We start from the raw sequence: 15,349 nt of genomic DNA on the forward strand, positions 1-15,349 counted from the left end.
AGAGACAGAGACATACCACTCACTTTTTAAGCAAAGCCATCTCACTTTGCTGACTCCCACTTGATATTGTTCTGTTTTTTTGGAGTGATAGTACCAATATTCGTACTTTCAAGGAACCGGGACCCACGCTCGGACTCTATAACAACGAAAATCGCAAGAAAGCTAGTCAAGAAAGGGTTTTTTTTTTCATCCTTCCTCAAGCAAACAAATAGCATCTACGTCTAGCTGAGATGGATGACGCAGAGTTACGTGCCATCAGGCAAGCACGTATGGCAGAGTTACAGAAAAATGCCGGCGGCGATTCTTCAGGCTCCGGAGCAGCACAACAACAGTCCGCAGCAGCAGCAGGAATTCTCAACCAAATACTAGAAACGGAAGCGAGAGAAAGACTAAGCAGAGTGAGGATGGTCAGACCAGATAGAGCAGAAGCGGTGGAAAGCTACATCATCCGGTTATTTTCAACGGGCCAGATCAACAAAAAGCTCTCCGAGAGGGATATTGTTGAAATGCTAGACGGAATCAGTAGAGACACCCAGCTGAAGAAACAGACAAAGATTGTGTACGATAGAAAGCATGTGGATGTGGACGATGAAGACGACGACGATGACTTCTTTGACTAAGTTCAATGTCCACTAGCTTTTTTGAAAAACAAAAAAAAAGACAAAAAAAATAATACAAGAAGAAGAAGAAGAAGAACAAGACGAAGTCCGTCTTAACGATTAGCAAAGTTCGTTTCCTGGAAAAAAACGCCTCTCTTTTCAATGATTTTCAAGTACATCTTGAAGTTGACGTGATCTTGCAACCACACAGAGACGTGTTGTTGGAGCACATGTCGTGGATTTGTCGAGGGCAGTGTCGCGCTTTTTAACGACATTGATATTTTGGTCCAACACTCCCAATTTTTTATATCGCGCAGTGTGTGTGTGGTTTGTTTACACTTTTAATTCTTTTGATCATTGGTTCAAACAACGTCATCTATAGATAGACATCTTTCCATCAAAAGACCAAGAGAGCATGTCGAATATCCAGGTGGCTGTGCGATGTAGGGGCAGAAACCAGCAGGAAATTGAAGCAAAGTCCCCCGTGGTGCTCGAATTGGCAAATGACAACTATTCCATCACCGAACCATATGTCTTGATAAACCATGCCGCTACTACTGCCACCACCAGCACCAACGCTAATGCCAATAGATCATTTACAAATTCCGGTGCCGTCGCCGACTCTTTCAAGAGGACATACAGATTTGACGAGACTTATGGACCTCAAGCAGACCAGTCACTGATATACAGCAATCTCGCTCGCCCACTACTAATGGACTTTTTAAACGGTCTGAACGTATCAATCTTAGCCTACGGGCAAACAGGGACGGGGAAAACATACACCATGTGTGGCCCAAGCGACTTGAAGGACCTCGAGGCAACACCGTTGCCCGAAACCGCTGGGATCATCCCAAGACTATTGCACGATCTATTTGAGGAACTCGGCACCAAATCCGACGACTATACGTTGAAGATGTCCTACCTCGAGATTTATAATGAAGAGTTGAGGGATTTGCTACTGCAGCATCCGAGGAAATTGAGAGTAGTTGAGAAAACAATGATGAAATCCACTCAGACTCAAAAGTCGATATCCGTTCAAAACTTGACTGAGCGCTGTGTTTGTAGCTACCAGGACAGCATCAAAGTGTTGAAGGCAGGAACTTTGAGAAGAAAGACTGCAGTCACCAACATGAACGATATGTCTTCGAGATCCCACGCTATATTTGCAATCCAACTATGCAGAAGCGATTCAACCAGCGAGAATAGCTACACAGTATCGAAAATGAGCTTGGTTGACTTGGCCGGCTCCGAAAATATTAGTCGATCCGGCTCCTTGGTGAAGGAGGCAGGAGGAATCAACCAATCGCTATTGACTTTGGGAAGAGTCATAAATTCGCTAAATGAGAAGAAAACAAATGGCTCTCAGCATGTTCCATACCGAGAGTCCAAATTGACATACATTTTACAAGATTCACTCGGCGGAAATACCAAAACTGCCCTAATTGCCACGATTTCACCAGCCCAGATAAATTGCATGGAAACCTGCTCGACTTTGGATTACGCCGCGAAAGCGAAAAACGTCAGGAACTTGCCTCAAAATGGGCACGACTCTGAAGTCATCCTCAAGAAAACGCTAGTGAAAAACATGGCCAAGGAAATTGCCCAGCTTACGCAGGATTTGAATGCCACGCGAAATAAGAATGGCATTTTCCTTGAAAAAGACCATTACCTCAACATTATGCAGGACCAGGAGTCGCTAAGTACCCAGTTGAAAGAGCAGCAATTGGAAGTCTCGCTGTTGGTGGCAAAATGCTCAAGATTGAATGACGAGAAGCACGAGAATGCACTGGAGATTATGAGACTACTGCTGGGGTTGGATGAGCTTCGCGAAAGGCTTCACGCTACAGAATCTCAACTTCAAGCTGCAACAGAGGCGGAAAAAAGCCAGAGGTTGCTTGCTGACTCATTACGACAGGACCTTGACAAGACAAAGGAGAACTTTATACATTCGCGCAGGCAAAACTCTTTTGCTATTGGCAATTACCTAGCTCAGTTTGCCGAATTGGTCAAGTCAAAGACGAGTAGTTTTCGAATAGAAGCGCCCGATGCCAAAGGGACGGAAAACCTCAATATGGAGGAGGAACTACTACAAAAGAAAGTGTGGCAGTTTAAATCGAAACATTGCTGCTCTACTGGATTGGTTGATTTTTCAGATGAGACAGTGGAGAGGATATTCACTACAATGATTGGGTTTCAAAAGAGTATATACCAGATTATGGAGGAGAACCTTGCCAAGATTCAGAGCTCCAACGTCGAGTTTTGCAATAATTTAAAGAACAACTCGTTTGCCGATCTCGAGCAGAGAATACGAGATAAGCAAAATACCACAGTGAAGCGCGACTTGGAAACGTTAAAGAATACTTTGAAATCCTCAGTGGACAATTACCTAAATGAGTCGATTTCAAAATTACTTGCCGAAATGCTGGCGACGACACACGAAGAAATTAAAAAGGAGAGAGAAACCTTGTCGACGTTGGTGGACCCGTGGATGGACAAGGAGAACCGAATGACACTACACGATGCGAAAGAAAACAAAGAAGGCAAACACTCTCCCCGATTACAATCCCTGCGGCGTCGAGCGCTTTCCTTGTCCCCTACGAAATCGCGAATACCGACAATCCAGAGACTGCAGACCAATTTACTTGATGACCAGAACAAAAGACGCAAGCTCATCAAGTAACAGCAGCAAGCTCGGGCTCTTTGATCTGAACTTTGCCACTATTTGGGCAACTGAACTCTGGTGTAGCGTGTGAGACTATATTATCCTGCCATGTCTTGATATGTATTTGAAAAATAGCCGGTACCCGTTAATTTCGAAAACTGGTAGCACCCCGCTTATATTGTGTGTGACGTATACTCCAAATCTCTAAAATCTCCAAACCCCCTCCCCATCCTCTTTGCACGGTATATCAAGCTTGCCATCTCTATCCATATACCAGGCTAACACCATTTGCTCCGGAATATATTCCTGGCTTCAAGGTCCTTGATTCCGACACTACACACGCACACACACACACACACCAGAGCTAATAATGATACTAAGCAAGACGCTACAGTACATACTAGGGTACAGCGCTTTATCCGTGGCGCTACTAAGCTGGTCGATCCACGATTCACTCAGCAAGTCCTACAACTACACGATGTTCCTCATTGAGTTCACCGACGGTTTCAAATTGGGTATATTCATCAACTTCATCGTGTTTACATTTCTCCTCGTCAACAAGATCCTCCAGGTGCTACTCTTTGGCGCATTGCGGATGATTGAAGTGGAGCATTTGTTTGAAAAATTGCCCATTTTCGCGATCAACTTGTTCCTCAACTTGGCCACTGGAGATAACAATGTCATTTTAAACGTGCTTCTCATGGGCATCGCCATGACTTTTAAGGTGATGCATGTGATTATGCTTGACCGGTTGGATCTTTTGAACCTTTTGATTTTCAATAAAGTCAATGACGACGATGACGAGCGGTCGGACCAGATTGGCATTTTGCACATTATTCAGCACTACTTGAGCCTGATCAATTTCTGGTTGAACATTTTCTTCATCTTGATTGATTTCAGCTTGGCCAAGTTCTTGGTGTTTGACGTGTTTCAGGGCATCAACTCGGTCACGTGTTTGTTGTTTGGATTCCAATTTGCAGTGCAGGGAGTTGAAACTTTGACTCATTTCGCTAAAGTTCTCTTGGGATTCTATGAGATTGTGTTTTTTAAGATACGCAAGAATTCTGCCAGGAGAAAAAGCGTCGAGAGGAGATCGAGCGCATTGGACTCGTCTGTTAATTCAGGTGAAGCATCTGTGGACGGCGAGGAAGAAGATGAACAACAACAACAACAACAACCAGAAGAAGATGATGAAGAAGAAGAAGATGACGATGACAACGAAGCTGACATTGTTTGGGAAAGCAAGCCGTATTACAGCAAAGCAATCGATATATCCTCGGCTTTACTCACAGCAGTGGCTTACCTCTGCTTCATCTACCTTTTAACCATCCACTCGGGACTTTCACTACCATTATCCATGCTCCAAGGAACATATTCATCGCTCAAGAAAGCCTGGACACAAACTTCGCAACTATTAGCATTCATCGAGTCCTCCAAGCGCCTAGACAGCCAACTCCCGAATGCGACAAAGGGCGATCTCGAAGTCCTTGACAATTTGTGTATAATCTGCCGTGAGGACATGTACGAGAAAGAGGAGTACCAGCGGCTACACCAAAAACCACAGTCGTCGAGACGCGTCGCCAAAAAGCTTCAATGCAACCACATTCTTCACATGGGCTGCTTGAAAGAATGGATGGAGAGATCAGATAGCTGCCCCTTGTGTCGGCGCAAGGTGTTTGGCTCACAAACTCCACCTTCGACCCCGGCACCAGTGCTGCCTGCAGAAGACCAGCCGCCAATTGTGCCACCCGAACCACAACAGCGACAAGCTGCGCCATTCGAGACCACTGCATCTGCTCAAGCCGAGCCTTCTACCCCTCAACTTGATCCTCGTCTTCGAGAGTTGATCCAAACACACACTGACCAAGACCTGCCTTTAGTCGAAACAACCAATGCGGATTCTCCCAACATGGCTCCCGCAGCAAACGGCACAGGTTACACCCAGCAGCGCGACAACTTTTCACCGCAATCGCCACCATCGCCAACATCGCCACCATCAGCTTCGTCGCCATCATCATCACCATCAGCAACCTCTTCCTCCTCCTTGCATATATTGAATATCCCAGAACCGACACGAACCACACCATCTGCGCCAACACCGACGCCTCCAGCATCGACCGCGTTGGGATCAGTGCCACTATCGTCGCCATTGTCATCTTCTCCCACCAGCATCTTTCAAACACTCAGACTTCCTCGAAACGCCCTCTTGCCTCCAGATTGGCATGTGTTGCCGCTCGAGAGAGACGAAGATGGCAATTTCAAAGTTTGCATATCGTCCCTGCGTCAAGTCCAACTACGGAAGCGTCAGAGAGACGGCACATACGGTTGAAAATACGGTTTCCTACACAGTTTTTTTTTTCTTTGTTTACGACTTATTAAATGTATATGTTGACGTAGAAAAAGGAAGAGAACAACCCTCTTTCGGGTAATTTTGTATTTTGTATTTGACATGCTTTGTTTGCAAAATATCTTTACTCGTCATCCAGGATTTGACTCCATTCGTCCTCGGTTGATTCAGCCCGCGCCAGAGCAGATTTACGAATGCGTGGAACATCGTTTCTGATGTCGTCATCGTCGTCATCGTCGTCTTTGTCATCTTGAATCAGTCCCCATTCATCTTCAATGTAATCTTCATCGTTCTCGTTCTCGCTGTCGTAATCGTCTTTTTCTACTTCTTCTGTAACATCAGTATTGAGTTTATTTTCTTGATCGTTGTCGTCTCATCTGCAATTTGCAGCCACTCATCGTCATACTCCTGGCCATTTACCAAATGCTCGACTTCAGAATCTCCAGCCTGGGCCAACTCATCGTTATCATTGACATCCACCGGTGAATCGTAAGAATGTATCAGGGACTTTTTGTGGCCAGTTGGTAAATATTGTCTTATGTTATCCCCTAGCGCAGCGCGTCCATTATACAGCTCCAGCATGTCCAGGGGTGGGGGGCCTTGAGTCATCTGAATCGACGTCGGACTGGACGCCGGTCCATTCATCCTCACCCAGAACACCATCACCATCACCACCCCACAAATCATCAGCTTGAGATTCCATACCATTGTCGGGATTGAAGTCTTGGGTTTCCTTGAAGTCCATTGAGGTTTTCTGCGTTGGGCGAATTATACGAGTATCATCTGTCTGTGTCTCATCAGTTGCAAAAGAGTTGACTTCAGTTAGTTTGATGCTTCCAACGGTGACTGAGCTTCTTCTTCTTGTTCTTCTTCGTCATCATCAGATATGGCGTCCCAATCATCGTACTCGACTTCTCCATTCGGCGATGCTCCGTTCTCTTCGTTCTTCTCTCCTACCTCCTCCTTCTGCTCTTGTTCTTCATTATCATCATCATCATCATCAGATATAGCACCCCATTCGTCAACTTCCATTTGCCCATTCTGAACTTCGTCATGATCGAAATCACCGTTTCCATCGTTTCCATCGTTTCCATCATCATCATCATCATCATCAGATATAGCACCCCATTCGTCAACTTCCATTTGCCCATTCTGAGCTTCGTCATGATCGAAATCACCGTTTCCATCGTTTCCATCATCATCACCATCATCATCAGATATAGCACCCCATTCGTCAACTTCCATTTGTCCATTTGGCAATGCTTTGTTCTCTTCTTTTTCATCCTCCTCATCACTGCCAACTTTCAACATCAGCGTTTCTTCATTCTCGGCACGGATGTTTTCCAATTTGAGCATCACATGGTGCCACTGCTGCACCACTGCCTCATCATCAACTTCAAATTTGTATTTTTTGCAAGACGCCAAATTCTTTTTGATATACTCGAGTGCTTGTTCAAGCAACTGTTTACACTCATGGAAACTCCTATACATGGCTCCACTTTCACTAAATTTGACAAAGTCGCCTTGCAATTGGAACGAATCGACAATTTGACAGCATTGACACAAGTGACAAAGCGCTGCTATGTAGTATAATACTCCTTCATGGATATATGGCGGCACGATAACGAGCTCTTCTATTTTAGCCAACGCCGTTTCGTAGTCTTTTTGGATGAATAAATGCCATAGGGAACTTATCAAATACAACGCCACCATAGTCCTCGAACCTGTTCTCCATACGGGGGCAGCCGACGGTCGAACACTCCTGTTTATAACATGTTGCCTCACCACGAAGAACGAGTTCAAATAGTCGTAAAACTTGGTAACTTTCATGCCGTAAATGCCATCGCCATGAGACAAGTTGATTAAAATCTCAATCCCCAAGGGCCAAATGAGTCGGATATCAACTTCAGGGAACCGGATCAAGATGCAGAAGATCTTGTACGCCAACTTCCAATTTTTCCGTAAAATATTCAAGTGGAGCAAAGTGTTCATGTTGGAGACGTGTCTGCTGATCTCAGTTGACGGGAGGTTGGCATGAGTAGGCATGATTTCCAACCCGCTAGATTCGATATAGTAGTTCCGCATCGCTTGCTTTCCACGTGTATCTTCGTGCTCGTTATACTGCTGTAGTTTGTTCGACGTGACAATGTCATACTCTTCGAATTTCTCATCGTGCTCTGACTCTTCATCGCTTCCATCGCCTCCTCCTCGTTGCTGGAGGTCCAAGAATTCTGCTATCTTCTCCCTTATGCTCGAGCCTTCATACCCGACCTTTACCCTCTTATCCTTCCTCTTGCTCTTCCCCTTGCCCTTTCCCTTTCCCTTGCTCTGGCTCTTGTTGTCGCCACTGTCTCCACTGTCATCAACTTCATGCACAATCTCAAACGTATCCTGCGGTCGCCTCTTGGCGCGAGCCAGCAATTCGCGATGAAGCAATTTCTCAACCGCCTTCCGCACGCGAGGGTCGCGAAGTTGACGACGCTGCGATTGGGTCAGTTGCTCATATACCGATTCGAATTTCGTCAACTCGGCATGCTTAGAAACTAATCTTTGCGTACCTAGTCTCGTCAGCAGATTCTTGTCGAGCGTGTCTGTTATATCTTCAAAAAACATGGAATATCCGTCATGCGATGTACTTTATGCTATATCATTATGGACTCCCTTCCCGGTTGGAGGAAACTTTTGCTTTTATCGAGCTGAATTCGTGGTGGTGGTGGTGGTAATGGAGGTAGACTCGTATTTTTTTTGTTTCTTGAGATACAGAGAAGAGCATCGCAAGAAAGAAAGTCCGCACACACCTCGAGTTTTAGAAAGTAACCAGTCTCTTCCACTAATACACTTTTTTTTCACAACAGAAATCATAGCCAAATAGTGGAAATGTTCATTATTTATTTAAAATTTTTGTATTTATTTACAGATTAAAGGTGGAGGGTGTGGGGTTGTTTTGTTCATTTTTTTTCATGTTTTTTTTTTTTTTTTTTTTTGGTTTAGAACATACCGGGCATACCACCGCCCATACCGGCAGGTGGACCACCAGCAGCAGGTGGTTGAGGAGCATCCACGATGGCGCACTCGGTAGTGGCCAACAATGAAGCAACACTAGCAGCGTCCTGTAAACCGTTTTTGACGACCTTGAAAGGGTCAATGATACCAGCAGCCAACATATCGGTGAATTCACCTTTAGCTGAATCGTAACCGACGTTGAAGTCGGCTTGGTCATATATCTTACCAACAATGACGGCGCCTTCTTCACCGGCATTTTCAATGATTCTCTTGGCTGGCTTGGTGATGGCGGCTCTGATGGTGTCGACGCCTAGTTTTTGGTCAAAGTTTTCTGCCTTGTCTTTGACTTCGTCCAAGATCTTGGTGGCTTTGATCAATGCGGTACCTCCACCAGGCAAGATTCCCTCCTGCACAGCAGCTCTAGTAGCATTGAGAGCGTCCTCGTAACGGTCCTTCTTTTCACCGACTTCGACTTCGGAAGCACCACCAACTTTGATGACGGCAACACCGCCCGACAATTTGGCCAATCTTTCCTGCAATTTTTCCTTTTCGTACTCGGTGGTGGTGGAGTCATCCATCACCGATCTGATTTGCTCGCATCTTTGCTCAAGGTTCTCCTTGGAGCCTTCACCGTTGAGGACAACAGTGTCTTCCTTGGTAACGGTAACAGCACCAGCGCTTCCCAAATGCTCAATGGTTGCTTCGGATGGTTTAATGTCCAACTCGTCTGTGAAGACGGTACCGCCAGTGAGGATGGCAATGTCGCCCAAGATGTTCTTTCTGTTGTCACCGAAACCAGGTGCCTTGACCGCGCAAACCTGGACTTGACCTCTCAATTTGTTCAAGATGCAAGCAGCAAGGGCTTCGCCGTCAATGTCCTCAGCGACAATCAACAATGGTCTTCTGGTTTGGTTGGAGAGTTCCAACGAAGGCAATATGTCTTGGATGTTGGAGATTTTCTTTTCAGACAACATCACCAATGGGTTTTCAAAGTCCACTTTACCAGTCTTGGTGTTGGTGATGAAATAGGGGGAGATGTAACCGCGGTCAAACTTCATACCTTCGGTGACTTCCAACTCGTCTTCTAAAGTCTTGCCCTCTTTCACAGTGATGACACCTTCTTTGCCGACTTTCTCCATAGCAGAAGCCAACAAGTCACCAATTTCCTTGTCTCCGTTGGCGGAGATGGTTGCAACTTGGGCAATTTCCTCCGAGGTGGTAATGTCCTTTTTGTTCTTTTGCAAAAAATCAATCACGGCTTCAACGGCAGCCTGGGAGCCTCTTCTCAAGTCCATTGGGTTACAGCCAGCGGCGACATTCTTGACGGACTCGGTAAAAATAGATCTTCCCAAAACGGTGGCGGAAGTGGTACCGTCACCAGCGCTTTCGTTGGTCTTGGATGCAACTTCTTGCAACAACTTAGCTCCCAAATCTTCGAATTTGTCTTCCAAAGTGATTGACTTGGCAACGGTGACTCCATCCTTGGTGATCTTGGGCGATCCAAATTGTTGTTCAATCAAAACGTTTCGTCCCTTTGGTCCCAACGTGACCGACACCGCATCGGCCAAAGTGTTTACACCTTTCAACAATGCTGCTCTTCCTTCAACTCCGAATTTCAATTCCTTATACGAGGCATTACGAACGAAAGTTCTAGTGGCGCGCTGAATTTGCTTGTTGTTAACCTTCAACATGCTTCCAAAAAGATTTTATTGACAATGAGCGAGATGAATCAAAATCAAAATCTGAAAATGGTTTTGGTGGTTTGAATTGATGATGATGATGGTGATGCTCTTCGGGGCTGTTTTGCAAGTTTGTATGTTAAATGGCGAAAATTTTCCAGAATATTCTGTGGACTCGGCACGTGACCTGGCCTCCCGGCGTCGGCGGTGGGGAGCAGGACCCGAGCGGAAAATGTTTATGGCTGCAAAAGAGATTCGGTTACCAGATTGGAAGTATTTACAAAATTATGTATCATCATCGTTACCGTTTTCTTTGTCTTTCACATTCATTACATGGTAATACTGAAGCTAAAAGGGAAAGTTACTTGTTGTAGATGAATCTCTTGATCAAATGCGAGTTGTCATAAAACTCGTCATCTGCAGTTGACCTGTATTCAGCGTAGGAAGGGGCAGCAACGGCAGCAGAGACAGGAACGGCGCCAGCGCCGTCCTGTTGACTGCCCCCATTGGAAGTCAAGTTAGTTGAAATGCCCTGCTCTTCCAACTTCTTAGCTTCATCCATCAATGGTCGAATGCACAACCAACCAGTTTCAGTTCTGAAATGACGAGATAAAGCGTCGCTTCTAGCAAATTTCTTGCCACAGCCCCACCTGGTGGTGCCATCTTGTAAATAGCCTTCGCATTTAAAGTTCTTGACTCCCTGGTGCAAGACTTCGTGTCTCTTTTTGTCGTGGCTTCTTGCAAATGACTTTGGACAATGTGAGCATTGGAAAGGTTTCTCGACCGAGTGAGTCTTCATGTGTGACTTCAAATTGTATGGTTTTTTGAAAACCTTGTCGCACTGAGGACAGGGGAAAGTTTCAGTTGAGTCTAGTGGGCTTGTTGCAGGGGACACCACGTTGGATCTTCTTTGTTTCCACTTCCGCTTTAATGAAGGCGATATGGTGTACGACACTATCGACGAGTAGTCAATGTTGGAGGTGTTTGTGTGCAGGTGTGAGAATGGGAGATAGTTTGGCTGTGAGTAAGATGCAATCGACAAAGTCGACGAGGAGGAAGACGAAGCTGACGAAATCGAGCTTTTATCCGACATTGACGCTGGGCTTGGAGGATAGCGCTGTGGAGAGCTGAATGATTGAGATGGCAACGCATTTTGCGTGGGCAAGGTTGCCGTAGTGTACAACGATGGTTGATAAGAGTAGGAACTGCAGTGAGTATAATCAGCTTGAGAAGCTTGCTGTGGAAATGCTTGACTATTACTGCTGCTGCTGCTGCTGCTGTTGTTGTTGTTGTTGTTGATGGAGAATGCACAGCCATAGTAAGCGGGATAGAACTGATCATAGGCCTGGCTGCTTCTTGCTTGTCCTGGTGCAACAAAGATTGAAGGAAGAGGCTGGATATTCTGTTGGGTATTATTGCTTAAAGCAGGAGGAGCCTGGTTGGCAAATGGTTGATGATTTGCATTCAGGTTAGCAGTGCTGATGCAGGAGTAAGAAGGCTGTAAAGGGAACTGGCTGACACTGGCAGCTTGATGAGCCATGTAACCTTGATGATGATGATGTTGTGGTGTTGCTGCTGCTGCTGCTGCTGCTGGAGCAATGTTGTTCATTTGACCAACAACTGGGGCTTGATCTAATCTAGACATGGCAAGCATCAAATAAAAAATCTCTTCTTCTTCTTCGTCTTCAGCTTGAGCTTAAGCTTGAACTTGGCAAGTGGTGAGCTTTGGGGGTTATGTTCAGACTTGGTTCCATATGCTGAATTTGCAGCCACAGGTTGGGAGTAGTAGTAGTACCGGTATGTTGTGTAATATGTTAACAAAATACAAGCCTTACGTCGCCAAGACTTTTTTTTCTTGCACGGATTAATTAGCCATATTTATATTAATTTGGACATGAGTAGAAGAGGACAGGGCAAATTGGAAGGGAAGTGAAAGGGGGCGGACATAGAGAGAGAGAGGGAGCTAGAGAAAAAAGTCAAAGAGAAAAGTCTACTAACCGCTATACCTCGCTGCTAGACTGCTAGTGTGTAATGAGTATGAGCTTATGGAGACTTGTTCGTTGACTGGGAACGATTCTTTTCTTTTACCTCAAGCAACTAAATACTCTCTCTCTCTTTTTTATTTTTAATTTTTTTTTTAATTTATTTTATTTTTGGATTTCCAGATTTTGTGTTAGTTGCATGCTTGCATCCAAACTGACATAGTTAATTCCTGCATGGGAAAACAAGAAAAAGCCACCGCCAAAGAGGTGACCCCTGCCAAGCAAAAATATTTTATCCTTCAAAAGCTGGGGTTTTGCATTTTGGGGGGTTGATGGTGGTCGGTTGTTCCAAGACGAACAAACGAGCCGTCCTTCTGTCTCACTCATTCATGTGGTTGACTGTACTAAAGCCTTGAGACCTCCCCCACGCGCTCGCCGAAAAGCCAGCGGTCAAATTGGTCTAGCTTGACTCGAAATGCGCTATTCTCAGCAGTTGTCGAGTTTCACTTTAGTCTCAGGCGGTAATTTACATCACAGCCCATGTGGTGGTTGTAGCACTTGTTTTGAGTCTCCCGCTGTTGACACACACTTTCTCCTATTTCAATAATCTCTCACCCGAAATGAAGAGGAGCTATTTTTAGACACACTCCTCACTTTGGCCAGACTGGTAGCTCATCCAGGTCGAAGATGATTGGACGATGGCAGCAACAGGCGAGTGAAGAGATAACCACCACTGCCTCTTTTTTTTTTTCCCCTTTCAATAGTTTCAGCGTGGTGGTGACGAGAAAGAGGATCTTCATAACCGGCACGAGAGATAAACCAATTAAGCAACAGTGCTGCGTTCCGAGATGTCATCAGAACTGTGGTTGAAACAAATTGGATCGAATTTTTTTTTTAAAATAATTTTTTGTGGGTTTGCGACTCATGGCTTAGCTTGCAAGCAAACAAGAGTTGAGATCGAGATCCCCCACACGATTTTTTTTTTTTATTTCTTCGACAACCCCCACGCTCCATTACTTATAGCCACCTAAGCGAGTCTTGAAAGATGCAAGAAGATATAAAATGGCTGAACGTCCTTGGCAAATGCTTGAAAAAAATCGAGAAATCAAAATTTCAAAAATCGAGCTTCTGGGGTTTTTTTTGCAAGTGCCAGAGTTTTTTTTTTTGTTTTATCACAGGCTCTTTTTAGTCGAGAGTCACTCAATTGTTTGAAGACAGTTGAGGCATTTAAATTTGCCTTTTTTTTGTTTTTTGTCGTCTAAATCCGATGTGCCGACATTTTCTACCACGCTTACGCCAACACTGAGGCCACTGAGTACGTGAGAGACAACCAACAGAGTGATAGAGACAGATAATGACTCGGGTTATCTCGCATGGCGCTTTAAATTTCTCTTGTGCAACTAAAAATCACACCGCCAGAAAATAGAAAAGGAAGCCTGCTGCGTCGCCACTTAAACCAGCAAAACCTTTTCCAGCTATGTGAAAATACCCGAGTTGAGTTTCAGAAAAAAGGAAAAAGAGTGAGGAGAATAAAAGTGTGAGACTAGAGCTGTTGTGCTCTCTTGTTTCCACGGACTGCTGTATGCGCCCGTCACATACACATTGCGTGTATTCTCGAGATGATAGATGCAAATAAGAAAAATAAAAACTACGGATCGACCTTGATCTTGCTTTTGTCTTGTTTGTCTTGTTTGCTCTGTTGTTCTGCTGTCCTTGTTGGCAACCAAGTCCCACAGGGACGCAAAAATCGCTCATGAAATAAAATAACCCTACTCTGGTGTTGTGATTATTGTGTTGGTGACAAAAAATTCACCGGTCCGAGGCTCTAGCCTCTCACATTGCTGTTCACTAGGTGACTCAGCTGAGGCACATCGCATAAAAGAAGAAAAAAAAATATCTCCGCACGTCTTGAGTGAAGAAATTCACAAGCACTACTGGAGTGTCTGGAGGAACGTAGTCAGTGGACTCAAGTGTTTCTAAAGGTTGAAGAATTCCAACCCCCTTGAAACTCCTTGAAATTTTGACCAGCTTCTAGTGATCAAGACACAGGGTCTATCCATTGACATCAAAAAAATTGTAAACCTTCTCTTGCTCAATTATAGAAGATAAAAGAAAGAAGGAAAAGAAAACGTTGCCACGAAAATTTACATGGTTTTTTGTTCTTAGTGTTTAGGGTTAGGCACCCTGCGGGATGTTCTAACAAGATTCTGTCAAAGGATAAGATAATTCGGATGGGAACAAACAGAAAATGCCGTCTTCATGGACTTCAACTAAACAAAAGTTCCAGCAAATGCTATGCACAAGAGTCGGGGTTGGTCATTCAACCGCAGCCAACCTACCCTAGCCACGGGGCCAAAACTTGGTTGAATCGAGGCTGAGCGGTGCGATTCTGATTTTTTGCAGCAATGCGCAATTAGAACCCCGTGAAAGTCCGGTCTGCAAAAAAAAGCCTTGTCCTTTTATTTTTTTCTTTTTACTGGAACGAGAAAACTGCAAGGGTGATTCTTTTCCACCTTCCCTTTGCTCACTAGAACTCGGGAATTGAAAAAAAAAAAGTTGTCACATTGCCCGGTTCCCAGTTCCCAGTTCCCCACAACAAGTACTGCCAAAGACAAATTATGCATCAAGAGTGAGTAACTTGTATTATATTTTTGGTTCTCCACTCCGGTTCACAACTTTTGTAGTTATTACTTGAGCAAGTGTCAGTTTTGCACAATCCTCTTGCTCCTGAGACACCGAGGACTTGACTTCAAATTTTTATCTCTCTCTATCTCTGCACCTACCTGTTATCTTTTTTCCACGGGGACAACAGATTTCAGGACTTGCGAGTCAAAATCAGATAGCTAGAGTGTATGGTTATATTTTTTAGACACGGTTGAACAATAGAAACGAAAGCTTTATAATTACGGGCCGTGTATACCATTTCTATTGTTCTTGCTGCTACGAATGGGAACTGATAACACCGATGCCTCTTTGAACGCTCTATCAAAATCAGTGGAAAGTTCCAACAGGGGTAACAAGGGCCTGTGATGAAAACACTCGCTCTAGAAAACCCCATACCCCATCCATGACCTGGC

The 15,349-nt window shown here is 44.7% G+C and overlaps 7 protein-coding genes across 7 annotated transcripts; 3 read left to right on the forward strand and 4 right to left on the reverse strand. All coding sequences in view use genetic code 12, as the record gives it.

Annotated features, from left to right (window-relative positions):
* Positions 1 to 230: 230 nt before the first annotated feature.
* On the forward strand, positions 231 to 620 carry LODBEIA_P14830 (uncharacterized protein; the record flags this gene model as incomplete). The annotated part of the gene is made up of 1 exon (XM_066971376.1): positions 231 to 620. The coding sequence occupies one exon, from the start codon at positions 231 to 233 to the stop codon at positions 618 to 620; it is 390 nt and encodes a 129-aa protein (XP_066828421.1).
* Positions 621 to 1,014: 394 nt separating this feature from the next.
* Positions 1,015 to 3,279, forward strand: LODBEIA_P14840 (uncharacterized protein; the record flags this gene model as incomplete). The annotated part of the gene is made up of 1 exon (XM_066971377.1): positions 1,015 to 3,279. One exon carries the CDS (start codon positions 1,015 to 1,017, stop codon positions 3,277 to 3,279), a length of 2,265 nt encoding a protein of 754 aa, XP_066828422.1.
* Positions 3,280 to 3,631: 352 nt separating this feature from the next.
* Positions 3,632 to 5,590, forward strand: LODBEIA_P14850 (uncharacterized protein; the record flags this gene model as incomplete). The annotated part of the gene is made up of 1 exon (XM_066971378.1): positions 3,632 to 5,590. One exon carries the CDS (start codon positions 3,632 to 3,634, stop codon positions 5,588 to 5,590), a length of 1,959 nt encoding a protein of 652 aa, XP_066828423.1.
* Positions 5,591 to 5,732: 142 nt separating this feature from the next.
* LODBEIA_P14860 (uncharacterized protein) lies at positions 5,733 to 6,353 on the reverse strand (the record flags this gene model as incomplete). The annotated part of the gene is made up of 2 exons (XM_066971379.1): positions 5,733 to 5,938; positions 6,314 to 6,353. 2 exons carry the CDS (start codon positions 6,351 to 6,353, stop codon positions 5,733 to 5,735), a joined length of 246 nt encoding a protein of 81 aa, XP_066828424.1.
* Positions 6,354 to 6,430: 77 nt separating this feature from the next.
* On the reverse strand, positions 6,431 to 8,221 carry LODBEIA_P14870 (uncharacterized protein; the record flags this gene model as incomplete). Its single annotated transcript, XM_066971380.1, has 1 exon — positions 6,431 to 8,221. The coding sequence occupies one exon, from the start codon at positions 8,219 to 8,221 to the stop codon at positions 6,431 to 6,433; it is 1,791 nt and encodes a 596-aa protein (XP_066828425.1).
* A 374-nt stretch (positions 8,222 to 8,595) lies between these two features.
* On the reverse strand, positions 8,596 to 10,302 carry LODBEIA_P14880 (uncharacterized protein; the record flags this gene model as incomplete). The annotated part of the gene is made up of 1 exon (XM_066971381.1): positions 8,596 to 10,302. The coding sequence occupies one exon, from the start codon at positions 10,300 to 10,302 to the stop codon at positions 8,596 to 8,598; it is 1,707 nt and encodes a 568-aa protein (XP_066828426.1).
* A 349-nt stretch (positions 10,303 to 10,651) lies between these two features.
* On the reverse strand, positions 10,652 to 11,899 carry LODBEIA_P14890 (uncharacterized protein; the record flags this gene model as incomplete). Its single annotated transcript, XM_066971382.1, has 1 exon — positions 10,652 to 11,899. One exon carries the CDS (start codon positions 11,897 to 11,899, stop codon positions 10,652 to 10,654), a length of 1,248 nt encoding a protein of 415 aa, XP_066828427.1.
* Between the last annotated feature and the right edge of the window lie 3,450 nt (positions 11,900 to 15,349).

The sequence above is a fragment of the Lodderomyces beijingensis genome, assembly GCF_963989305.1.
Source record: "Lodderomyces beijingensis strain CBS 14171 genome assembly, chromosome: 2".
NCBI classification, from domain to species: domain Eukaryota; kingdom Fungi; phylum Ascomycota; class Pichiomycetes; order Serinales; family Debaryomycetaceae; genus Lodderomyces; species Lodderomyces beijingensis.